We start from the raw sequence: 26,978 nt of genomic DNA on the forward strand, positions 1-26,978 counted from the left end.
TGCCCATTTTGATTTGAAAATTCAATACAACTTTTTTCAAATTAATCCAACCCGTTTAAATTCCCGATTCTTAATCAAGCATGAGATTGAGTCGAGTCTAAGGTAGTGTCTTATCTATACAAGGTCGTCTACCCCGTATCCCAAAAAATCTAGGATATGACACATTTGGATCACACAAGTTAAAATCTTGGGTCCAAATCACATGAGTCCGATTCAAACCACAAGGAACGCCGCAACTAGCCCACATAGGTGTCCCTCCATCGAACTCATGGGCCATACACGGTCCAATAACGGGTTTGGTGATACCAAGCCCAATCTAAAATCGAGTCGTTATGCCGTCGAATCTCGTTAAAATCCCAAGTTTGGGTCAAACCGATGTCTAAAGTCAACCATAAGTCTAACCCATGTCAAAATGAACCTAGGGGTCGAACCTATAGTCTTGTTCAAGTTCGAGTCTTCTCATATGGGTCAAGTCCAAGGTGTGCAGGTTTTATCCAAAATATTGATTGGTGCGGGTTTTCTTGTAGAAAGGCCGCCGAATACCCGACTTAAAGAAATGGAAGACGCAATCAACAAGCTTATGCGACAATGGAACTTATGATGACTCGGATGGAGAATATCAAGTCCAAGCTCACTGACTCATCCGTCCCACCTCAATCCGATTTGGAGAAACGGTTTCAGTTTATCGAAGATAGATTGAAATTATCCCAAGGGAAAAGTATCCATTTTGAAAATGCAAGGACCTATACCCCAGTTCTAGACAAGCTATCTACAAACTTTGCACTTACTGATATTCCAAAGTTTGAGGGTACTGAGGATCCAGTCCATCATGTTAAGTCCTACAAGGATTACCTAGCTTTGAAGGGAGTACCTGCTGAAATGCTCTCTAAAATATTTGCTCAATCCTTGGGTACTCACCCAAAAGCATGGTTCTACAACTTAGACCTAAAGAATTTTCCCACTTTTGAAGACATCACAGTGGAATTCTGCAGACACTATACTGATAATTTGGAAATCCAAACCTCTATGAGAATATTAAAGGTGATGACCCAAAAAGAAAAGGAAGGTTTCACCGAGTTCTATTCAAGGTGGCGTGGTGAAAGTGTGAAGCTAGCTAAGAAGCCCGATGAGGTTGAAATGGTGGATAAGTTCATAAATAATTTACGACCTATCTACCGAAATGCTCTCAAGTACCATAACTTCAATTCTTTTAAAGAATTGGCCCGAAGTGAAAGGAAAGTCAAAGACGATCTTAGAGCCACTGAAGTCGAAAAACCTAAGGGATACCCAGGATCATCTTCTAAGAGAAAGGCTCTCACAACTACTAACTTTGTGGAAGCCATTAATGCACTCAAAAATGGGTCCAAAAGGCCACAACGCCAAAGCCCAAGAGTATTTAGTGATATTGGGTGTACCTATGCTTATGCTCATCAAAGACTAATGGCCTAAGGAAAGCTAAAGCCCATTGGTCCAATCCCCGATATACCGGTTGAACAACGAAAGAAATGGTACAAACCCGATGCTTATTGTGCCTAGCATCAAGGAAAGGGTCATGACATCGAGAATTGCTTTAAGCTAAAGCATGAAATCCAAGATATGATTGAGAACGGAACGCTTCCAATCCCGACTACTAAGCCCAACAACGTCACTAACCCATTTGGTGACCATGTCAATTTCATCACTGTCGAAGACAATTTTGATCATTTACGTCCCACTCGCTCGTGTTATCTAAAGGGAGTGTACATCGGGAGTATATTTTTGGATTGCTCTAAGTACCTACCAATCCCAAAGAATGAAATTCAAATTGGGAATTTTGCTATAGATTGTACTCCTTATCCCTCCGGAAATACCAACGAAGTTAACGGTATTTGGGCCGGTGATGAGGATGATATATACCTTAATAAGGGTGCTACTGTTCCTCACACACAAGCAGAAATCCAACGAGTAAGGAAAGAAGCCCATGAGTCTAATCATTTGACTCGATCTGGGCGCCCATTTCGCGTCGAGAAGGCAAGCCATGCCTCTAGTTCTAAGGAAATCCCTAAAAAAGTGTCCTCCAACGAGCCTGCAACAGTCGAGGTTCTTGGTGAAGGGACGACCTCCGAGGTTCCCCTAATCAAGCAACTCCAAAAGACTAAGACCGATGTATCAATTTGGCAACTCATGTTTAGTTCATTTGAACACCGACAAGCTTTACTTCAAGCCCTTATGAATATGACCGTGTCACCAAATATCACTCCCGACAACATGGTTACTTCCATGGTCCAACCATGGCTCACCAATGCCGTGACATTTTCAGATGAGGATCTTCCTCCGTTTGGGCCTCAACACAACTTGGCCCTTTATATTGCTCTTATATGTCAGAACAAACACATTCCGATGACTTTAGTGGATGACGGGTCCGCTGTAAATGTCCTTCCTTTGAAGACCGCTCACATTTTGGGCCTTGAAAAGAATGACTTCATACCAACCAATCAAACGGTTCGGGCTTTTGATGGTACAGTACGTCGAGTGTCCAGACTAGTCAATATAATGATTCGGGTTGGATTCACGGAACGAGAAATAACATGTCAAGTGATAGATGTCGCTTCATCCTTCAATTTGGTATTGGGTAGGCCTTGGATCCATGCGGTAGGGGCCGTATCTTCAACATTACATCGAAAAATTAAAATCCCGTTCAAGGGTGAGGTCATTACCATCAATGCTACTCCAATTGTAGTGGTCGGAGGGGATATCACTTTCGAAGTGAGGGACGATCCCCCCAACGATCCGTGTGGGTTCGAAGTAGCCAACACCATCGAGCTCAATCCCGAGTTAGAGAATATGGACCTATACACAAATAGTCGTGTTTACGAGGTGGTTTTCAAAACCGGAAAATACTTTGGTTTATCATTATACCCTTGAAGAGAAGATAAATTCGAAGTCAAGCTACCCATGGACAAAGGGATGACATTTGGGCTTGGATATAAACCCACCGAGAAAGATTATCTCAAGAAGAGTAAGAAACCGATCGAAGACCGAGAAATCGAAATGGAACTGTATCTTCTTAATTTAAATGGATACTTTACGAGGGCCGGCGAAGCCGAGCCTTGTTTGGATTTTCCCGAACCCATTTATGATTGGAAGCATAAACTACTTCCCAGGATCGAAATATTCCAAGATTGTTACTACATCCCCGAGGACATCCTAACCGTGATGCCGGTTAAGATAAAACCGGCCCCAATCACTGATAATAGGACTTTGGGTCTTCTCTTCGGAGAAGAGAATAAAACTGAGATACCGAACGAAGGTTTGGTAAACATGATCCTTAGAAGTGAAAGGCTCGATCCATCTACCCTCATTTCCGAGGTAGATCCTCAGAGGACTAGCTCGGGATGGCGGAAAACCATTAAATGGACCGACAACAAAAGGCTTTTATTCAAATTGACTACTGGAGAAGGCAAGATATTCAACCCAAATGATGAAACTGGTTCCGAGTCTGAGTCCGAGTCCGAGTCTGAGTCCGAGTCGAGTCCTAAGTCTGAGTCTAAGGAGTCAAGTGTTGAAAACACCCCTCCCCAGTCTTTCCTTCTCATGCTGGTATTCTGGGGCCTGTCCCGAATACCCCTATTCCACAACTGAATTCTGATCAGTTGGCCCAAATGTTATCGCATTCCGCGAATTTTCAAATTAATAATAAAATGAACCAGTTTGCTTATGACTTGTTTTATTTACATTGCAATTCAATTTTTGAAAATGATTGTTTTAGTAATGACATTGAGAATGAGGCCAGAGGCGAATTGAATGAAGATGATGAGGAGGTAGATTCGCCTCCACAATTGGTTAAAGGGTTGGAAGAATACGACCAAAGAAGCTCCGTAATCGAAGATACCGAAACCATTAATATGGGAACCTTAGTTGAACCGAAGGAACTTAAGATAGGAACTACCTTATATCCCGAAGAAAGACGAGGGTTTATCAATCTATCGGGGGCTTTCAAAGATGTATTTACATGGTCCTACAAGGACATGCCGGGAATTGACCGGGAAATTGCAGAACATAAAGTCCCGATCAAGCCGGGTTTTAAGCCAGTGAAACAGAAGCTACGTAGATGCGTACAGAGTGGTCCTTAAAGGTAAAGGAATAAATCGACAAACAATTCAAAGCCGGGTTTATCAAAGTCTCAGAATATTCAGATTGGGTTGCTAACGTCGTTCCAATACCAAAGAAAGACGGGAAAGTCCGAGTTTGTGTGGATTTTCGTGATCTAAATAAGGCAAGTTCGAAGGACGATTTCCCACTTCCTCGTATCGACATTTTGGTCGACAATACCGCTAATCACGCTCTTCTATCATTCATGGATGGGTATGCCGGATATAACCAAATAAAAATGGTCGAGGAAGATATGCACAAAACCACGTTCACAACGCAATGGCGAACCTATTGTTATACCGTGATGCCTTTCGGTTTGATCAATGCTGGGGAAACATATCAAAGGACAGCAACGACGTTGCTACATGACATGATACACAAATAAGTAGAAGTTTATGTCGATGACATGATCGTGAAATCAAAAGAACGAAGTGGTCATCTCGAAGCACTTCAAAAGTTCTTCGAAATATTGCAAAAATACAACATGAGATTAAATCCACAGAAGTGTGCATTTGGAGTCACTTCGGGTAAACTATTGGGCCACATCGTTAGCCACCGTGGCATCGAAGTGGACCCGTCCAAAATCAAGGCTATCGTAGAAATGCCTCCTCCCGGGACCGAGAAACAAATCGGAGGATTCTTGGGCCGAGTCCAATATATAAGCCGATTTGTCGCGAAGCTGACAATGATATGCGAGCCGATCTTTAATTTACTAAAGGTTGGAGAACATGAAATCTGGGATGAACAATGTCAAGCTGCTTTTGACAAAGTCAAAGAAGTGTTATCATCTCCTCCAGTTCTAAGCCCACCTGTATCTGGGTTGCCCTTATCACTGTACCTTACAGTTATGGATACTGCAATGGGGGCTATGCTAGGCCAAACTGTTGACAAAGAAGAAAGAGCAATCTACTACATTAGTAAAAAGTTCTTAGAATATGAAGTGAAATATACTCCACTTGAAAAGACATGCTTAGCTTTGGTTTGGGCCACAAAGAAGTTAAGACACTACATGCTTAGCTACAGTTTCAGCATTTATTCAAAAATGGATCTGATCAAGTACTTGTTTGAAAAACCGGTACTAAATGGTATAATGTCAAGATGGACCCTTATGCTATCCGAATTCGACCTCAAATACGTACCCTTAAAAGCTATAAAAGGAAGGGTAGTGGCCGATTTTTTTGCCGAAAATCCAATTGAAGAAACCGAGGCAATCGACACTTGGTCATTTCCCGATGAGAACGTAATCCATATCGAAGATGACGGTGGGACCTATATTTCGATGGAGCATCCAACTACATAGGATATGGAGTCGGAATTCTCCTCATTTCCCCAACAGGTGAACATGTACCCGTCTCAATCAAATTGGACTTCAATGTCACCAACAATGCCGCCGAATACGAAGCATGTTTGCTCGGTTTGCGTAGCGCTCTAGACCTGGGCGTGAAACGACTTCTAGTGCACGGGAACTCGTCTTTGGTAATCAATCAAGTAACCGGGTCCTGGAAAATCAAAAGTAAAAGTTTGGCTCCTTATCAAATGAGGATCGAGGAATTGGAACGATTCTTTGATGATGTCAAATATGTTCTTCTTCTGAGAGATGAAAATCAATTTGGCGCTGCATTATCAAAATTGGCAGCCTTAATCAATATTCCCGAGCATATGGATAGTACGCCTATTTGTGTGGAAAGAAGATCAGCACCGTCATATGTGAATGCAATCGACAATCCTGAGGAAAGTGAAACCGATCTTTGGTATACCGCCATCTTGAAATACAAAGAGATGAGAGAATACCCTTCAGACCTCGACACACGAGGAAAGCGGGCCCTTCGAATGTTGGCGGCCCAATTTATCAAGACCGATGACCGGCAATTATACAAAAAGACCGCCCAAGGAGTTCTTTTATGATGTATCGATAAATCAACTTCCGAGAAGGTTATGGAAGAAGTCCATGACGGAGAATGTGGGCCACATATGTACGCACACATGTTAGCCCGGAAAATCATGAGATTGGGTTACTATTGGACCACGATGGAAGCGGACTGTCGGAAATATGTTAGCCACTGTCATAATTGCCAAATTTTCGCGAATGTCCAACATGTACCTCCTTCGATGTTGTACACTATGACATCTCCCTGGCCATTTTCAACGTGGGGAATCGACATAATTGGAAAGGTAAACCCTTCTGGAACCGGGAGGGCATTGCTACATTCTAGTTGTCATTGACTACATCACGAAGTGGGTAGAAGCTAAATCCTATAAGGTTCTCAATGCAAAACAAGTGGCAAAGTTCATTCAGAATGACATTATTTGCCGATATGGGGTCCCACACGAGTTCATAAGTGACCGTGGTACCCATTTTCAAGCTGAAACCGAACTTATACTTCAGAAGTATAAGATCAAACATCACAAATCATCACCTTATCGCCCACAGACAAATGGTGCGGTAGAAGCTGCCAACAAGACTGTTGCAACTATTCTAAGGAAAATGATCGATAATTATTGGGAATGGCCTGAGAAGATACCCTTTGCATTATGGGGATATAGGACTTCAATAAGGACAGCAACGGGGGCAACCCCATATTATTTGGTGTACGGGATGTAAGCGGTTCAATCAGTCGAGTTGGAAATATTGTCTCTAAGAATCCTACTTGAAATTGAGGTCCCAGAAGCGGATTGGGTCCAAGCCCGATATGATTCTCTAGTAATGCTTGATGAGCGCCGTTTAAATGCCTTATATCATGTACAACTCTACCAGAAGAGGATAGAGAGGGCCTTTAACAAAAAGGTCAAACCCCGAGGAATCGAAGATGGAGATCTGGTCTTGAAATCCGTGCGTGCATTGTTGTCGGTAGACCCGAGGGGTAAATTCAAACCAAATTGGGCCGGCCCATATTTGGTCAAGAAGATTTTGTCGGGTGGAGCCGTTCGATTGACAGATCTGGATGGGAACGACTTTGCAAACCCAACAAAATTAGATCAACTGAAGAAGTACTACCCTTGAAAAGGGACCTCATTCTCAAATGTTATGAAATAATATTTGAAATTGCAATGCATTTAGAATAAACTATAAGTTGTCGGTATTTGCCGACACTGCATTAAATACCTTTGTAACTGGAACTACGGACTCGGTTTGATTCTGCGCAAGCAGATACGTAGGCAACTCTTGAAAAGAGTACAACCGAAACATCAATTTTGTAATACAAAAATGAATTTTTTTTGAATGCAGAAATTGGGGATTCTTAATAAATAATAGTTTTTTATTTATTTCTAATTCCGGGCGAAGCCCATTACAACTTTTATTTCCGAGCGAAGCTCATCACATAAACGAGAAGGAAAACACACAACATAATATAAATAATAATAGTAAAATAGCTAAGACTAAGTCTTAAGCCTAGCTACAACCCGGGCCGCACGGCCCACCACCACGAAACGATGTCTCACCCATCTTCACTTTGGCCCGTTTCGCCGAAGGACCCACATCTTCTTCCCGAGGGCCTAGTCGGTCTCTCACACTCAGTCGAGGGCCGAGCCTGTCAGCTAGTGTCGGCCCAATTATGGTCGATGAACCCAATCTTTGCCAAACACTTGAAGTCTTAGGGTCAGTCTTAGAACCCTCACCAGTCTCAGCTTCGGTCTCATCCAGAGTCGGAAAAATGTCCTTGAACTAGGCCCGGTTCTCTAGCTCCTTTTGGCGATACTCCCAAGCTCGAACATCATCTTTCTGCAATTTCTTGCGGATCTCGAAGCATTTCTCAGTAGTCCATGCCGAATAAGGATTAGAAACCCATGTTGTCTCTGCGGGTTTGACCATAAGCCAAATGGTCCGTGAATGCCAAGCCCGCAACCAACTTTGACACTTAGAACGGCTAACATCAAAGATTGGGCCTCTAGCAGCCTCAATCTTAGGGACAATCTATCGACGGCCGAATTGGCGAAGTACTCGGTCCGGATAAATATAGGTCGAATGATCTAAGCCCAGTAAGGTAGTATACCTAGTCTTATCCATATTAGAGAGGCCCATAAGAGAGTCCAAAGATAGCCATGGCAAAGTCCAACGAATATGGGACCCAGCGCCAATAGTTATCACATCATGACAATAGCTTGCGGTCATACCAAATCCACATCTTGGTGTCCGAGAAGGAAAGCTACTCACTCGATACTTCTTTGAAGTTGGTTTATCAATTAATCCAAGCCTCTCGAAGAGCCAGGCCTGCCAAAAACCCGACATCAAAAAAATGGAAAGTCCGCTGAAAAGAAAGGAGGCGGTGGCAAAAAAAAAGAAAAAAAAAGAAAAAAAAACGGCAAAAAAAAAAGAAAAAAGAAAAAGAGAAAAATCAAACCTGAAGAATTCGGGTTGACCCAGTATATGGCAAGGCGGGATTGCGTTTCCAAGCATCCAATCCTCTTATGGTTTCGGCAAGAATAACTCAAGCTGGGTTTAAACCATTTCCCATTTGCTCAACAATCCAAATTAGACGGGCTTGACCCTGGCCCGATAAGTCATTCATGCTACCTTCAAAACAATAAAGGTGAAGCAACATAAGCCCAAATACCCGTCGTCGGTAAACAGTAGCGATTTCGGGATCATTAGTGTCCTTAAACTTGGAAGCTAAGGCAAGTAGGTTAACTCGCCCTCCATCAATGATATTGTTAACCTCAGAACAAGATAAGTTGAGGTAGTCACGGAATTTTGTTTACCATCTTGGTAAGAAATCTGGGATAGCAGGCTCTTGAGAAGGGTTCCACCCTCCTAGAATGGTAAATTCCTCAGGAAGAGGGCAAATTTTCCCTTCGGGAAAGGTAAATACATGATGGGTAGGATCCCATCTTTCAAGCATTCATCTAAGAAGGCAATTTGAGGAGAAATTTGTCTAAAGACAAGGATTTGTTGAATCCCCATCTCCACAAGTATTTGGGTATCATGTTTTCTAAAATCATTAGCCCAACCCTTCATAATTCCAATTAGTGAACTCATGTTTGAGGAATTTTTTGTGAAAATGATTGAGAAGAAAAGTTGCAAAAGATATGCAATTATGAAAGCCTTGATCCCCTTTATATAGGAAACAAGGGGATCCGTTTATGGAAACTCCAAGAGTTACCATCCATGGAGGCCGTGTGGGCCTCGGACACGGGCCAAGCCGGGTCGGGCGGGCCGCCGCCCCTCTTCCTCCTCGAGTCGCGTATTTTCGCGAGTTTTTCAATTTATGTTCGGGCGTCGAATCGTCCAATCTACATTTTTCAACCCCAGTGAGTCAATATTTAAGTATAAGCTTGCACATTTTATGAGTCATAAGCACGGGCTCAACCCATTTCAATTTCTTGAGTCGTGTCGGAGTCAAAATCTCATATTCGACGATAGATCGGATCAATGACCCAACATTTTCAAAATTACAGGCCTAAAGCCTAAAATCATTTTTCAAATATTGGTGATTCAAAAATATTTTAATCCCCAGCGGGTTACCAACTTTCAAATCTCGGGTCGGCCACCCGTACAAGTCAATTTTATTACAACTCCCCAAAAGAGTTTCATTTTACAACTCCCCAGCAGAGTTTCATTTTACAACTCCCCAGCAGAGTTTCATTTTACAACTCCCCAACAGAGTTTCATTTTACAACTCCCCAGCAGAGTTTCATTTCAAACATTTCAAACCTTTCAATTTCAAGAATCTAAGATCCAATTACATGCTTTATGTGATTGCTATTGCTGCATATGCCTTTCCTAATATAGCAGGAAACATTTCAACTGGGGGCTCTAAAGCCGTGGGCTTTAGAGACCTACTTCAAGAAAGTCGGAAATCTCCGTCAACAACATAAGCAACAGTTATCTTTTGGAAATAAATCCGTTCACCCAGGCATACTAGCAAGAAATGCGTGCCCTTCAATGCCGAACTACGATCGCAGGTTTGATTCCGTCACAAACGGATACGTAGGCACCTGAGAATAAGGCTCAACCCACCATTTATTCAAATATCAAGGTCGAAGACAACCAATCAGAAGCGGGAGAAACAAATCCCCACGGAGTTTCAGGTATGATCTCTTCTTATGGCTGACGAGCTTATATACGTGGTCTAATGGACCTTAAACGACCCGCGGAATCCTCAGGTCGTTGGACTTGGGGTATACTTTGACTAGCGCCTTGTCCAAGCCTCAGTCAAAGTGGGGGCTCTGTAGATACCTGTATCTGTCGATATCGGCATCTATAGAAATCCCGACCAACACCCGATGATGATAAGACGACATGTACACAACTGTTCGACTTAGTCATTATTCCGTGCTCATTTTCTATGTAGAATGGGCGTTATCGACGAGGAATTTAATTAATTTAAATGAAATTTAATTTAGTTTTCACATTTCAAATGAATTCATTTTATTTTACCTTAATTTGAATTTATTTACCCATATTTATTTATTTTTATTGAAAATAAAATAAATATTATTTTTCCTCATTTAGTTTATTTTGATTTGAAAAATCATTTTAAATTGCATTTTAAACCTCGATTAGAAAAACTCTAGTTTCGTTACGATCTCTAGCTCGAAGCAGCTCGATTTGGAGCTCGATTTTGAGCCCATTTTGATCCGATTTTCAGAAAGATTTCTAACCCATTTCCATCTAAAGAGAGTCTAGTGTTCAAATATCCTTGCTCGCAACCCAACCTACCATTTTTTCGACACAACTACCCAAATCAAGCCCGAGCCTCGACCTTTGCTCACTTACGGTCGGATCGACCTACCCTGGGCCTCGAAGCTCGAGCTCGAACCAACACCTATCCAAAATAGACACTCAAGCCTACCCAGTAAGCCTTATCCAGTTAAAAATATCAGTCAAATACTACTCCTGATTCGTTGCCAAAACCGTGAATTACAACTTTTAAGAAGTTGTTATTCTTCCTTCCATAAATTCAATCCAAATCTTCCAATTCTAGTAAAAAACCTATCTATAATATTAATAAGACTAATTAATATTATTTTAGGAGCTTCCAACTCAGAAAATAACCATAAAAGCCTCTAAAATTTCGGACAACACAAACTGCCAAAAAAGAGTTTATTTCGCTTTCCTAATTTCAATCCAATATTTCTTTAAGGTAAAATATTTGTCGGTATCTTTTCCATACCGATAAATTTATCTTTTAGGAAGTTACAACTCATTAAATAAGCTCGTAAATCTCGTTCACATTGCTTATTCCAAACGTGTGAGAGTAATATTTCCTTACTTTCCATAATTCAATCGCTATCTTTTCTTTTGTTAAGAGAATATATCTGAATCTGGAAGGAGTTTACAAATTGGAAAATACTCTTTATTTTTTTGTGTGAACCATTCAACTCACCTAAACCCTTCCCCAAGCAAGCCTTTCACTATAAATACCCTTCATTCATCCTTCATTCAGGGGATTGGAAAACTAATACAATTCAAAGTTTAAACCCTCGTCAAATCACTAGACACCGAGACACAAACCCTAAAATTTAGTGCCACAAGCCCTAAAAATACCTGACCTAAATCCCATATCTGAAAACTAGACTCTCTTAGGTTTCTAAAACATCTTTCGGATCTAAAATCGGATTAGTAACGAATTCACAAAGCTAAAAACAAAATCAACCTTTATTTTCTAAGAAGATTTCGGTTTTGCAAACAAACTCGTCGAAGGCGGACCCTCAAGACAATATCTACAATAGATTACGACACGAAGACTTTGTCAACGATACATGTAGGTTGAGGGTGTAATAATCCCTTTCTTTTTTTTCCTTCTTTATTTCGTTTTCTTCAATTATTATCATATATTGTTTATATCGTTAACTAACTCGTTTGCATGTTGAGTTCGATATTATTGTGATATAATTTATGTATGAAGGAGGATAGGATATCATATGTCGTTGTTAATGCCGATGGATGGCTTATATTACATGTGGATTTGTTTTCTGTTAGGAATTAGAACGATTTCTGACAATCTTGTTGCACATATCGCATGTTTATTTCAATTAAGCATAAAACTTGTTTAATTATGTTCTTTTATTAGATCTATCTTAGAATTTGTTTATATCTGATATTTTTTTGGCATGTTAACATATAAAAGATGAAATCTTTTTTATTAACTCACATGTCTAATTTAGTTATGAAATAATTAAAGCGGAGTTTGTGTGTTTGTTTTAATCAGATTAATTATGAAATAAATTAATCTAATTTGATTGTTTATCACATGTCACATGAATGAAACCCGACTTGACTTATAATAGGTCTTGTACGATTTTGAATTGACCGAATAGGTCTCGGCTAACCTCGTTATGCGTGCCCTCCTTGGTTTGCTCTTTTGCATTCGTTTGTTGTTTGATTTGCGATCGTTATTGTAATTGTTATGCAACTAATATTTGCTAATCTATCTTATGCTAAAGATAAGTAAACTTTCTTATTTACCTTCTTTTTGTTTGTTTACTAGAATAGTTAATGAACTTCACATGCTAAATAACTCGACGAAGTTTAATTGCATTAAACCGACATAGAATTGATGTCACATGCTAGGGTTTTAAACAACGATTGCATATATGAACTCTTAGCCAATATAGCCATTGTTTTCTATTAGTAGAGACCGTTATTGCAACGGGCGGGGTTGGGTGTTAATTAAAGAATTTAATCAAACTTCCTAACACGTAAACTCAAACGAACCTAAATCTCTACTTGGTTTCTAAATTCCATTTAAAAATTTAGTGGCGACTCTAAATCACATATTCTCGCGTGGACGTAAATTTCCCTTGTCCACAACATTGTGCAAGGCATTGAGTCACCGGTTGTCAAGGAGTGTGAGTTGTTCGAATCTTCGACGGGTCCATTCCGTCTCAGGAACTTAACTTTCCAATAGGATGCGTAGAGATGGAACCTCCAACTCTACTCGTTGAACTGCCTCTATACCGTACGCTAGGTAGAAGAGTGTTTCTCCTGTTGGTGTTCGGATGGAGGTTCGGTATCCCCAAAGTGCGAATGGGAGTTTGCTCGGCCAATCGCGGTAATTGTCTTGCATCTTTTTCATGATGGTGACAAGAGTTTTGTTTGCTGCCTCTACCACTCCGTTGGTTTGGGGACGATAGGGGATGATCGATGTCGTTTGATTTTGTACTTGTCCAGCAAGGCTTGGGTTTCCTCCCGGAAGTGAGAGCCTTAGTCGCTGATGATTTCATGGGGTACCCCATATCTGCAGATGATGTTGTCCTGGATGAACTTGGCCACTTGTTTGGCGATCAAGACTGCATAGGACTGTGCTTCCACCCATTTGGTGAAGTAGTCGATTGCGACGAGGATAAAGCAATGCCCTTTGGTGACAGGGTACCTTTATGGATCAGTTTGAAAAGAATGAGTACTCAAGTTTCTGGTCCTTGGCTGGTAGGGGGTGATAACTGTGTTTTACAAGCTAAGGAGAGATTGGGTGGCAGTTTTAACATGGCAGAGGCTGAACCTTTTCAGCAGTGCCTTGAGGATTGTGAGGTGATGGATATTCAAGCAACAAGATCCTTCTATACTTGGAACAATAAGCAACCTGTGGAGACAAGAGTATATAGCAGATTGGATAAGGCTTTGGTAAATCAACACTGGACTGATCCGTTTCCTACTGTTTATGCAATTTTTCTACCTGAAGGCCATTTTGACCACAACCCTTGTTTGATTGGGCTGGCAGATTCAGGACAACATAGGAACATGCCTTTTAAATACTTTAACATGTGGAGTCTTTCACCAGATTTTCATAATTGTGTTTCCAGTGCTTGGCAATATAGATATGAAGGTACCAAAATGTTTAGAGTCATTCAAAAGCTAAAGAGACTTAAACCTGCCCTTAAAAGCATTAATATGTCTTGTTATTCTAACATTGAGAACCAAGCTATGTTGGCTGAGACTCAGCTCTTTCAACTACAACAATTACTTGCTCAAAATCAAAGGGATAAAGACATTATGGCTCAGGAATATGCTGCTCATCAGAAATCAGGTCACTTGCAACAAGCTAAGGTAGAATTCCTGAAACAAAAGGCAAAGGCTCATTGGTTGGAAGATGGAGATACTAATTCTTCCTATTTTCATAGAATAATTAAGGCTAGGAGGAATAAGAATTGCATTTATTAAATTAAAGACCACAAAGGAATAATGCAATCTGATGAGGGTGGGATTCAGCAAGCCTTTCTGGAATATTATCAAACTCTGCTGGGGTCCAGTGCACCCACTACAGGAGTCAAGAATGGGATTATCCAGAGAGGGAATAAATGCACTGAAACTCACAAACAAACCCTTCTATCTCCTGTGACAGAAGAGGAAATCAAGGATATAATTTTCAATATCCCAAATGATAAGGCTCCAGGTCCAGATGAGTTTTCTAGCAGATTCTTTAAAAATGCATGGGATATAGTAGGAGGAGAGGTGACAGATGTTGTACTTGATTTTTTTGAGTCAGGAGCGCTGCTAAAGCAGGTAAATGCTACCTTGCTCACCCTAATCCCTAAGGTAGAGAGACCTGAGATCGTCCTCCAATACGGACCTATAGCCTCTGCAATGTCTTTGTATAAATGTATTTCTAAAGTGTTATGCAACAGACTGGCCCTCATCTTACCTGATCTAATCTCTCACACTCAAGGAGGTTTCATTCAGGGAAGAAGCATTATGGACAATATTTTGATTTGCCAGAACATTATCAGATTGTATGAAAGGAAAGCTAGTTCTCCTAGGTGCTTATTCAAACTAGACCTCCAGAAGGCTTATGACTCAGTGGAGTGGGGTTTCTTGGAACAATTGCTCAAGGCTATGGACTTTCCTGATCAGTTCACTCATTGGATCATGCAATGTGTCACAACAGCTAGTTATTTTTTGACTCTTAATGGGAACCTCTTTGGTTTTTTCAAAGGTCAAAGGGGGCTAAGGCAAGGGGATCCCCTATCTCCCCTCATTTTCACTATCTGTATGGACTACTTATATAGGCTCTTAAGCTACTCAACTAAGAGTCCAGATTTTCATTTCCATCCTTTATGCAAGCCCATGAAATTATCTCATCTAATGTTTGCTGATGACCTGTTGTTATTTAGCAAAGGGGATGCTCACTCTATGATGACTCTACTTAAGACCTTCTCTACCATTTCCAAATCCTCAGGGCTAAGCATGAGCAAAGGTAAATCTAATGCATATTTTAATGGAGTACTAACAGGACTTAAAAGTGAGATTTTGCAAATTTCTGGGATGGTGGAGGGTAAGTTGCCTTTCAGATATCTAGGGGTCCCCATAAAGACCACTAGACTAAATGCTCAGGATTGCAAACCCATTATAGATAAACTTTTGGAGAAAATCAGGGGCTTGGGAATTAGGAAATTGTCATATGCAGGTAGATTGGTTCTTGTGAAGGCTGTCCTTAAAACTCTACATAACTACTGGGCTACTATGTTCATCTTGCCTAGTGGAGTTATAACAAGAATTGAGGCAATTTGTAGGAATTTTCTGTGGGATGGAGGGGCTGATTTTATTAGATCCCCTCTAGTTTCATGGGAGAAAGCTTGCAAACCTAGAAAGGAGGGAGGATTAGGCCTGAAAAATGATGTGATTTGGAACAAGGCAGCTGTAGGAAAATTAGTCTGGTGGATTTATACTAAACCTGATCATCTATGGGTCAGGTGGGTAAATCATACTTACATAAAAGGGTTGCCTTGGTGACTTATAATCTCCACCAATACCAAATGGTATTGGAGGAGAATTTGTCGAGTCAAGGATCTGTTACTAGAAGCCTACCAGCATAATACTTGGTCTAATCAACCACACAAAGAATACAGCAAAATGAAAGGCTACGAGTTTCTAAGGGAAAAAGACCAGGAAGTTAGGTGGCATGGTTTGGTTTGGAACAAATGGAATGTGCCAAAACACAGTTTCATGGCATAGGTATACCACCATAACAACATGAATACTATGGACAAGCTTTACAGGTTGCACATCAGTGAAGAGGATACCTGCTGGATTTGTAGGAGTTCCACGGAAACGACTGAACATTTGTTCTTCAGCTGCGTTTACAGCCAGATGATCACAACCAAAATAGGGAGATGGCTTGGGGTATCTATTCCATGCCTCGACCTTCTGAAATGGCGATTGGAGCTCACGGGCACTAAAACCAGGAAGGGAATAGTGAATGTTATCATCAATAGCTGCATCTATCATATCTGGAGGCAAAGAAATCAGAGTAAACATGAAAAATCAATCATCCGTCCAGAAAAAGTAGCAGCTCAAATTATTGAGTAGATGCGACAAAGAGTAAATTACCTGAATAATGGGACAGGGAAGGACAAAGATAGAGCTTTTTTGCAGAAGATCAATGGAGCGCAGCATCTTGACCGGTGATGTAAATGAGGAAGAGATAGGGTTGAGGAAATTGGGGATTTAGGGGAGAACAACGATTGATTTTATTGTTTTCTTCATATCTGGTTTTGTTCATGTATTATGGATTTGTTGTTGGATTTCAGATTGGGCTGTCTCATTGATAGCCCATCGAAATCGTGTATGGTCTCGTTTTTCCTTTTATACTACTTACCTTTTAACCAAAAAAATGCCCTTTGGTGCCTATCGGGTTGACTTTTCCAACGATGTTGATGTCCCAGGTCGAGAAAGGACCGGGTGATGTCATGGTATATAGAAGGGATGGTGGTGTGTGTTGTATGTTGCCAAAGATTTGGCAATTGTGGCAATGTTTGACGTAGTTTCTACAATTGGTTTCCATGGTGGTCTAGTAGTAGCCCAATCGCATAATTTTCCGGATTAGCATCACTGCGCTCATGTGAGAGTCGCATTCTCCGTCGTGGACCTCTCCCATGACTATTTTGGCTTTGTGGTGATCAATGCAAAGGAGAAGGATCCCCTGGGGTGTTCTTTTGTATAGTTGTGATGCAAGTAAATGGATGGCTCTTTGTCCTCTTGTATCAGAGTTGGGAGGGAATTCGTTTTTGGTTTTGTAGTTGAGGATGACTTGGTACCAAAGTTCGACATGGTTCTCCTCGTCGTTGTTGATGGCGTAGATGTGAGCTGGCTCGCTCCTTCTCTCGACACATAGGGGCATCGATGTCATGTCGTTAGGTATGTTGACGAGCGCGACAAGTTTTGCTAGAGCATCAGCAAATTGATTTTCCTCTCGTGGTAAGTGGAAGTAGTCGAATTGGTCGAAGAATTCGGCCTCTTGATTGATTTTTGCTTGGTAGGGTGCTAAGCTCTCGCTTCGGATTTTCCATGATCTGGACACCTGATTGATGATGAGTGAGGAATCGCCGTGGACCCTCAATTTTTTGATGTCAAGTGTTATGGCTGATTGTAGGCCGATGAGACATGCTTCATATTCGGCGGCATTGTTGTTGACGGCGAAGTCTAGCTTGACTGAGATTGGAACATGTTCCCCTTCTGGTGATATTTAAAGGATTCCTACCCCGAAGCCTTTTAGGTTTGATGCATCATCGAAGTATAGGTCCCATGCGTCGGTGTCGGCACAAAGGATGTCTTTGTCAGGAAGTGACCATGTGTCGGTCGTTGGATCCTCGTTGACGGGGTTTTCTGCTAGGAAATCGGCGACCGCCCTTCCATTGATGACCTTGAGGGGTACGAATTTGAGGTCAAATTCGGATAACATGAGTGTCCATCTAGACAGCCTTCCGTTTAGCACGGGTTATTCGAAGATGCATTTGACCGAGTCCATCTTGGAGTAGATGTGGACCGTGTAGCTGAGCATATAATGTCGCAGTTTCTTTGTTGACCAGACTAGGGCAAGGCATGTCTTTTTCAGTTGGTTGTACCTTGTTTCGTATTCGATGAACTTTTTGATAATGTAGTAGATGGCTCGTTCTTCGTCGTCGACTGTTTGTGCTAGCATTGCTCCCATGGCTGTATCGGTGACAGTCAGGTATAGGGATAGAGGAATTCCCCGCTGAGGTGGCATGAGGACAGGAGTTTTGGATAAGATTTTCTTTATCCTGTCTAAGGCTTTTTGACAATCGTCGTCCCAATCGGTGTGATTGGAGGCACGAAACTTCTTGAAGATTGGTTCAAAAATCATAGTGAGCTTGGCTATGAAATGGCTGATGAATTGAACTTGACCGAGAAATCCACAAATCTTCTTCTTGTTCTTAGGCCGTGGCATTTGTTAGAGAGCTTTGATTTTGGTAGGATCAATTTCGATGCCCCTTTTACTGACGATGTGTCCCAGGAGTTTTTGGAGGTAACCCCGAATGCAAACTTTTGAGGATTTAGTCTAATGTTGTATTTTCGAAGGCGAGCGAAGAATTTCCAAAGGGCGCTGATGTGGCCGTCCCGCTCTTTTGATTTGACGATCATGTCGTTGACATATACCTCCACCTCCTTCTGCATCATGTCGTGTAGGAGAGTGGTGGCGGTTCTTTGGTAGGTTGCTACGTCATTGATTAGACCGAAGGGCATGAGAGTGTAGCAGTATGTACCCCACTGTGTAGTGAATGCAGTCTTGTGCATGTCTTCCTCAGCCATTTTGATCTGGTTGTACCCAGCATACCCGTCCATGAATGATAAAAGGGCGTTCTCGGCAGTGTTGTCCACCAGGATGTCAACATGCGGCAGAGGGAAGTCGTGATACGAATATGCCTACCATTTCATCTTAGACTATGTTCAATGTATTTTGTACATTGTTTTTGATGTTGGACTATGTTCAATGTCTTTCCTTCAAGCATTTGTATTTAGACTACAAGTAGTAGGATTAGATTCAATGTTAGTTGTTATTTCTTTTAATATAAATAGAGGCCTTTGGCCATCATTTGTAAGATAGATACATGGAAGAGAGAATTGAGATGAAAAAAAAAGATCGATGCGTTCGATAAAATTTGTTAGAGTTTGACGCGATCAAGCTTTAGCCCGAGTAATATTCAATAGGTCTTGAGTATTCTCACCATTACTCGTGTTATAGATCTAGCACCGAGTAAATATCCCATTGACTTGAATTCGACACATGAATTCAAGGCAAATATCCATTTCGTTGAAAACTGGACAAATTTTCACTGAAAAAATACATGATAGTTGGGACGCTTACGATGCCATTTCTTTTTCATGGGTTTCAGTAGGAGGCAGGAGGATTGAGGCCACCCAAAATACGGAAAAAGAAAGGGCTAAGGGATAAGAGAAAAGTGTACCACTAATCTGTTGTGTGTTGTGGATTAAAACACACACAACCCAAAACCCAGAGAAGAGAAAAAGAAACAAAACAAAAATGGAGAGTGTCATGAGCGTATGCAATAGCAGCAGCAGCTCTACTCTCGCTTTTTCTCTTAACAACACCAGAAGAAACCCTATCACCTCCATTCCTGTACCTAAGCTTGCTTCCTTGGGTTCCGCTTCCGCGTTCCCCGCTTCCACCTTCACCATTTCCACTTCTCACCGCCGCCCCCGCCCCGTCAAGACTCTCCATTGTTCTCTTTCCGGCGCTACCGCCGCTTCTCCGTATGGTATTTTACTCCCTCTGTTTCGGTCATTTGTTTACCTTTGTTTTTTCTGTTAGCGGACTTTTATAGTAATTAGTTAGCGGTGAGCTGGTAACAATAAGAAATTGAAATTCCTTCAGTTCACACTTCACCCAATCATGTATTTTAATCAAAGGTAAACAAATTGAGACGGAAGGCCGTGGCGGAACTAATAACTAAATAGCTGATAGGATTGTATCCCTAAGAGCGGCCCTAGGCCTAAACAATAAAAATTTGAAATTATTTTAGGTCACCTTATTGAATTATTCCCCCTGTCGAACCCCCAATCGTTTATTTTGTTTGTTAGAGGTACTTTCACCAAAGGTAAACAAATGATTGAGACGGAGTGATTAATATTAATGTTGTTTGGCAGAGAAAAAGAGCCAATTGTTGAGGAGAAATGATGTGAGGAACATAGCTATTGTAGCTCATGTCGACCATGGCAAGACTACTCTTGTTGACGCCATGCTCAAGCAAGCCAAGGTCTAGTCTACTACCCACTCGTTTTAGTCGTGACTCGTTTCTTATCTTATGCCTTGCTTATGCCTGAGCTTTACTTCTTTCGTTCTCTAGGTGTTCCGGGACAACCAGTTTGTTCAAGAGAGGATTATGGACTCTAATGATCTTGAACGTGAACGTGGGATTACTATTCTTAGTAAAAATACCTCCATCACTTTCAAGGATACCAAAATCAACATTATTGATACTCCTGGACATTCTGACTTTGGTGGTGAAGTCGAGCGTATCCTCAATATGGTTGAGGGTGTTCTTTTAGTTGTTGACTCTGTTGAGGGTCCTATGCCACAAACACGTTTTGTTCTCAAGAAGGCCCTTGAATTTGGACTTGCTGTTGTCGTTGTGGTTAATAAGATTGATAGACCTTCTGCCCGCCCTGATTTTGTTATCAACTCCACTTTCGAACTTTTCATTGAATTGAATGCAAATGACGAGCAGGTAGTTTTTTTTTTTTAAAAAAAACGCTATTCATTGTGCATCAATTTCATAACATTTTGCTTAATAAGCTAGAACCTGAGCTGCTGTATCTTTCTGGCGCATCATGTCTGACCAACGCCACAGTTGACTGCAGTGGGTTTTCCGGTTCATTTAGCTTTATTCTAAACTGATTCAATTTTTTTTTCCGTGTGAAGTGTGATTTCCAAGTAATTTATGCAAGCGGCATCCATGGGAAGGCTGGGCTTTCGCATGACAAACTGGCAGATGATCTTGGACCTCTTTTCGAGACTATAGTTAGATGCATCCCAGGGCCACGCATTGAAGCAGGCCCCTTGCAAATGCTTGTAAGTGGTCACTTCTTAAGTTCGACCGAAATTTTTGTTGACTGTAAATCTGTAATAGCTGTAAACTGTTTCCTTCAACTGTATAAGATTGGTGTTTCATAAAAACTGCATAGAGATCCCTCGTGGTACCTCAAGTTCATTACTCATTATTATCCATGTCAAAATGTGTTGTTAGATTCACTTCTAGCAAATTCAGGTATTTCGTATACAAGCAAAATTGTTATTGCAGCCAAGTCCTATAAACCAAGTTATTTTTTTTTTTTTTGTTAGCATTGATATTGATAGCTTTCAGGCTTTCCCAGTTAGCTGTTTAACACAGTATCAAGTATGGAGTAATAATTGTTGTTGGTCTCGTTCTGCCGGCCTTCAGCTTCAATTTTTCTCTTTATCTTCGGCTCACGTTAGTGCAACATTAACTTGTATTGTCTGCATACCTAGTGTAGGTTACAAACATAGAGTATGACGAACACAAAGGGAGGATAGGAATTGGTCGTCTTCATGCTGGCGCTCTTCAGAGAGGACTGGATGTTAAGGTAAGCTTAGGAATATGTGTTATCGTTTTATCCCAAATTATGTCAATTTATGTTATCTTGTGGGTTACTCTATAGTCCATTTATTTTTCCAATGATTTGTATCTCATTGATGTTTGTTGTTTTATGTTTGCTTTGTTAATAGTTGTTTATAGGTTTGCTGTCAAGTGCCGACAATAGTCTGAACCCCATGTCTGTTATTCTATCGTGACCATATACAGCACAATCCATCCATCACATTTATTTTATGCATCTTTTGTGCAATTTTCAGTATTTCCTGATACATTATGTGACTGTTTTTTTTAGCTCAGAAGACCAAAAGGCTCCTTTTCCAGTTTAAGAATTGTTCCCTTTCTAATCTATTTTGTAATTACTTGAAAAGATGACATCTCTCTGTGTTTGCATGTGCTATTTATGGTTAATGTGAGGTCTCATTACTCCCATCCGTTTCTATTTCTTTGTCTTCTTTCAGGAAATCAAATATATAGCTATAGGAAAACTTTATCTACTGTGATTAGTCATATGGCAGACCCATATAAAGTTCTGGTTATTGCTGATAAAAATTCAAATTTTAGAAAATGGAACATGATCATGTAAGTGGATCTAGTAGTTTGAGTTGCTGATGACATAACTCCCATGCTAAATTAATTTGAGGCTACATGTATAATATCAGCCCACACTATATTGCGTCAGTTATCGAGATCCTAAAGGTTATTGTGACAGTGTTTCGAGGCGGTACCAGTCAAATTTACAGTGCAATAATCCTGATCACACCGCAATGATCAATTTCGAAATCTAGTCTTAAATGTCAAATCGATATTTAATTGCACTGCTTGTTTGACTCTGTTTTCAACTTTTAATAGCTCATATCGTTTTTCTCTCATAATTTTCTACCTTTGTTCATTAGGTTTGATAAGTCAGATATCGTTTAGTCTTGACTTTTTTTTTTTTTCTGTCGTGTATTTTATTTTTTTTGTCGGATAACCTGAAGTTCAGCTTTTATTGTTTGTTTAAGATATGCACATCCGAAGATGCCTGCAGATACGGAAGGATCGGCGAGCTTTTTGTGTATGAGAAATTCAATAGGGTTCCTGTGGCTTCAGTAGAAGCGGGAGATATCTGTGCTGTTTGTGGAATTGGCGATATTCAGGTGTGAATGCTATGTTTACTCTTTCATTATAAGGACGATTGCTTCAGCAAAATTGATTTTCTCTTGAGGCATAGTATTTTGACAGTTAATTTTCTGTTTTTTTTTTTCCCGTCATAGATCGGAGAGACAATTGCTGATAAAGCTCTTGGGACACCTTTACCTGCAATAAAAGTTGAGGAGCCAACTGTCAAAATGTCATTCTCAATCAACACTTCTCCCTTTGTTGGACGTGAGGTAATATATCTCGACTTTTTCTATATTTACGTATTTCTTCTTGATGTGGGTTGTCCCTATGAGTGAGCTAAACCCAAGTACACAACAATACTGTGCTGCTTGTTCATTTTCTGTTGGTTTATTCAAGTTAGTCTCAAATGAAAACCAGTACGTATGGTCAGAATATGCCTTTCCAATTTCCTTTTCCCCTTACCTTGGGGCCTTGTCAAGCTTGTTAAATAGATGAGAGCAATCAATGAGGCAATAATATATAAGTTTGCTATGATAGCTTTGTTGATGGGTTATTGCTCAACCTACTAGATTAAATGGCGATGAGTGAAGTTTATCATATTTTGACCTCTGTCCCTTCACTGATACAGTAGCTGTTGGTTTATTTATTGATGCATCTTCCCAGGGAAAATATGTAACCAGTAGAAACCTTAGAGACAGGCTTTACCGGGAGCTCGAGAGAAATTTGGCAATGAAGGTTGAAGATGGGGAAAGTTCTGATACATTCATTGTTAGTGGGCGAGGAACTTTACACATTACTATATTGATCGAGAACATGTAAGAATCATATTCTTGTTTTTTATATCCCATTTCATCTGTTAAATTTTTTGCTTAACTTCAATACTGTACTGTGCTATAGGAGAAGGGAAGGTTATGAGTTCATGGTTGGGCCTCCCAAAGTTATCAGTAAAAGGGTGGATGACAAGTTATACGAACCTTTTGAGGTAATCATCATGCGCTGGCCATCTTTTCTTCTAGGTTTTATTGCTATTGCCTAGTGAAATTAGTGGGGTTGATTGGGACTGTTCCCTCATATAGCAGAGGTAACTTTGTGAAGAATTTTGTGTATGAAATATGAATTATAAAAGTCAAGGGTTGTGCTCCATTATGTTTCTGGATTCATATTTCTGTGCCTAGAAGAAGAAATATTTCTAATCGTCTTCCTTTTCCCTCCTTTTAAGTTTGATTAGAAGGGTTGAGCTCCATTATGTACTATTCTGTGCAAAGTATTATATTGTCCCCGTTTAAGTGTAGGTTGTGTTATGGAAAAGTGATGAAGTAACATCATTACCCTTTTACTAAGAGGGAATTAGGACAATATATTTGGGATGAAATATTAGTAACTCGTAGAGGCAATAGGAGATGTTCGCTATTATATACTACTAGATTTTTCGGACAACCAAAAAGGAAATGGGTCTATATGACTAAGATGGAGGGAATAGTTCGGTGGAGCATATAAATTAGATACTCAAATTCCAGATGTTACTGTACTTTTTGATAGTTCGACTTACTTGCATCTACATTTGATCAAGAAGCACTCGATTTCGTATCAATAGTAGCATTTGTTTGCTCAAAGAAGTGTGCCTAGTTACTGCTGCATTCAGTAGAAATGTCTCAATGGCCTTAGAACCTTTGTAACTTCTCTCTTGCTTCATAGCAACGGTAATTCATTGTTAGTCTGTTACAGATTGCCACAGTGGAGGTACCTGAAGAGCATATGGGCCCGGTTGTTGAACTTCTTGGCAAAAGACGTGGACAGATGTTCAACATGGAAAATGTTGGGTATGTGAATGTTTTATTAGTTGTCCTATCTGTAGCAATCTTCAGTTTACTGCTCGCCAATGATTATGATTGCACTGTCATTCATGGCCATGTATTTTTTGATTACAAAGACCTGCTGTTAGTAGCCTGTTTGTTTGCTTATGTTGCAGTCAGGTCTCTTTAATAATTTGTACACTACTATTCACCATAAACTCTTATTTGCTTCAGATCTGAAGGAACAACAGTCGTTAATTATAAAATACCCACCCGTGGCCTTCTGGGTTTGAGAAATGCGATTTTAACTGCTTCACGAGGCACTGCAATCCTGAATACTATATTTGATAGTTATGGACCCTGGGCGGGTGACATCAATACTCGCGATCAAGGTTCACTGGTAAGTTATGTTTTTGGAACTTTGGATAATGTTTAGATATCTTCTGAATAATAATAAAACATGGAGCATACTTTTTCTTTTGCCATTCTTTGTCCTGTTTTACTTTTAAATTTGGATGTCTAGTTTGATCAACGTCCAATAAATTTCGATGTGTTAGGTTGCTTTTGAGGATGGTACTTCAACATCTTATGCGCTTGCTAGTTCACAAGATAGAGGTAAAATGTTCATTGCTCCTGGAGTAGATGTTTACAAAGGCCAGATTGTTGGCATTCATCAGAGGCCTGGTGACCTATCCTTGAATGTCTGCAAGAAGAAGGCTGCAACAAACGTCCGCTCAAACAAAGAACAGACAGGTAAAGAGATGGGAGTTTCTTCTTGTTTTCTGTGTTTTGGGGAAACCCTGTAGGCATTGTTACTCATATTTCATGTAGGATCATGAGAGTAGTTCCCTTAATTTTATTTATGCTGGCTATCTGTATGTGCAGTCGTTCTTGATACACCTCTGGATTATAGTCTTGATGACTGCATTGAGTACATTCAAGAGGATGAACTTGTAGAGGTCACCCCGTCAAGCATCAGAATGTGCAAGAACCCAAAATTGGCAAAGAAAGGCAGAGGAAACAACTAGATTCAAATGGTGATGTACATGTTCGTTTTCTCCAAAAATGAAGAGGAGGTTTTGATCACTTCACATCAAATTTATAGTTTACATAGTTATTTCAGGTCGTCTCATTATAGGGGTAACATTGGTTGGCCTTGGCTATTTATACGGTATAGGGGAAAAGGGCATCATATTACATGGTAAGTTGGTAACAGCACACACACCTATACCGCTGTTTTAGGCCATGTGTATATGAATGCAATTTCCATGATAGTAATACTGAGAGACTGAAGACTTCTTGCAACCGTAATTGATTCGTGAATTTGAGGCGAAATACATGGCCCGGGGCTGGCGTGCATTGTTATTGATTGTCTGGGATTGCAAAGTGGAGTGTTGTTTACACTCTTCACTGATGTGCCTCCCTTGTGCTCGTAGTACGATTGTTACTGTATCTATTATCCTTCATATACTCAATTGAAACTGAAGATCACCCAAATATTACTATTACATTCCATTTGTATTTTTTGATTGGCGTAGTATTTTATTTTAAAATTCTCTGATTTTTCATGTTTTCAGTTTATTCCTCGGACAATCATACTCGATCTTTTTCAATCACTTTTTAACAGTACATTGTTTTCGGAATACTCTTCTCGTACTCGGTTTTACAGAGTAAGGGCCAAGGGGTACATTTTTCCGGTATATTGCAAGTTGTAATCCCTGTCACTTTTTTTTTTTTTTTGGTTCCTTGAAATTTAGAGGAATGTTCCGATTCTAGATCCAATGACCTTTAATTGGTTATGGTATGTGTGGGTGTAAGTGTGTAGCATTGACAATATTGGCAGCTCAACTACTCGTTTCACTTATTACTCATTTCTAATACTTTGACCACATCCGTTGACAATTTCCAACTGAATAACTAAACTATTCATAATAAACTTCTAACATCTCAATCAGATTCGAGATCATCTTAATAAGTTTAAGAAAACTTATTTCCCTACTATAGGGTTCATTTATTATTTCCCTACTATAGGGTTCATTTATTATTATTATTATTATTATTATTATTATTATTATTATTATTATTATTATTATTATTATTATTATTATTATTATTATTATTATTATATGTCAGTTTTAAGCAAGACTAACTCGAACTTTTAACATTCAAGCATTTTCGACGGTTTCTTACCACCTCTTTTACAAACATTTTTAAAAAACTTCTCAATCCCATTAACTGAAAATTTTAAAGCAAAACTAACTCCTATTTTTAATACTAATTGGACAATTTTTTGTTGGGATTATGATCAGATACAACGTTTTAAAACAAAAATATGCAAAAACGCCCATTTTAGATTTTTTATTACAAACAATTTTACGAAATACTTCTCAAACCTAATAACCAAAAAAATAAAGTCAAATATTACCAACATATTAATCTACCATAAAACGATATTTATTAATTTTTCTAGATAATTTGGACAAAATCCCATTAATTAATTAATATTTATTTCCTAACAGAAAAGTCAGAAAAAGAAGGGGGTGGCGGTAGAGGAATTGCAAGGACAAAGAAGGTTGGCTTTGACCTTGTCATGCATGTATCCTGAGTTGCTCCTTCTCCTTCACATTTTCTACATGATTTTTT

At 39.9% G+C, this 26,978-nt stretch overlaps 3 protein-coding genes across 3 annotated transcripts; all 3 read left to right on the plus strand.

The window, feature by feature from the left end:
* Positions 1–588: 588 nt before the first annotated feature.
* LOC141655197 (uncharacterized) lies at positions 589–1,449 on the plus strand. Its single transcript, XM_074462288.1, has one exon. The coding sequence runs from the start codon at positions 589–591 to the stop codon at positions 1,447–1,449; it is 861 nt and encodes a 286-aa protein (XP_074318389.1).
* Positions 1,450–13,423: 11,974 nt separating this feature from the next.
* Positions 13,424–14,230, plus strand: LOC141655199 (uncharacterized). The gene has a single exon (XM_074462289.1). The coding sequence runs from the start codon at positions 13,424–13,426 to the stop codon at positions 14,228–14,230; it is 807 nt and encodes a 268-aa protein (XP_074318390.1).
* Positions 14,231–19,170: 4,940 nt separating this feature from the next.
* LOC141657221 (putative elongation factor TypA-like SVR3, chloroplastic) lies at positions 19,171–25,891 on the plus strand. The gene is made up of 13 exons (XM_074464376.1): positions 19,171–19,584; positions 19,973–20,082; positions 20,173–20,553; positions 20,748–20,897; positions 21,341–21,430; positions 22,443–22,577; positions 22,695–22,811; positions 23,206–23,357; positions 23,440–23,524; positions 24,268–24,362; positions 24,570–24,735; positions 24,893–25,088; positions 25,221–25,891. The coding sequence occupies exons 1-13, from the start codon at positions 19,350–19,352 to the stop codon at positions 25,361–25,363; spliced, it is 2,055 nt and encodes a 684-aa protein (XP_074320477.1). The 5' UTR covers positions 19,171–19,349; the 3' UTR covers positions 25,364–25,891.
* Positions 25,892–26,978: the final 1,087 nt, after the last annotated feature.

This window comes from Silene latifolia, chromosome 5 (genome assembly GCF_048544455.1).
Source record: "Silene latifolia isolate original U9 population chromosome 5, ASM4854445v1, whole genome shotgun sequence".
Lineage (NCBI taxonomy): Eukaryota > Viridiplantae > Streptophyta > Magnoliopsida > Caryophyllales > Caryophyllaceae > Silene > Silene latifolia.

Excerpts from the sequence above, each read along its gene's own strand:
- LOC141655199 (XM_074462289.1), top strand. The coding sequence starts at position 13,424 with ATGCCCTTTGGTGACAGGGTACCTTTATGGATCAGTTTGAAAAGAATG.
- LOC141655197 (XM_074462288.1), top strand. The coding sequence starts at position 589 with ATGGAACTTATGATGACTCGGATGGAGAATATCAAGTCCAAGCTCACT.
- LOC141657221 (XM_074464376.1), top strand. The coding sequence starts at position 19,350 with ATGGAGAGTGTCATGAGCGTATGCAATAGCAGCAGCAGCTCTACTCTC. Across the intron at positions 23,358-23,439 it reads ACTATATTGATCGAGAACAT|GAGAAGGGAAGGTTATGAGT; the intron begins GTAAGAATCATA and ends ACTGTGCTATAG. Across the intron at positions 25,089-25,220 it reads CTCAAACAAAGAACAGACAG|TCGTTCTTGATACACCTCTG; the intron begins GTAAAGAGATGG and ends CTGTATGTGCAG.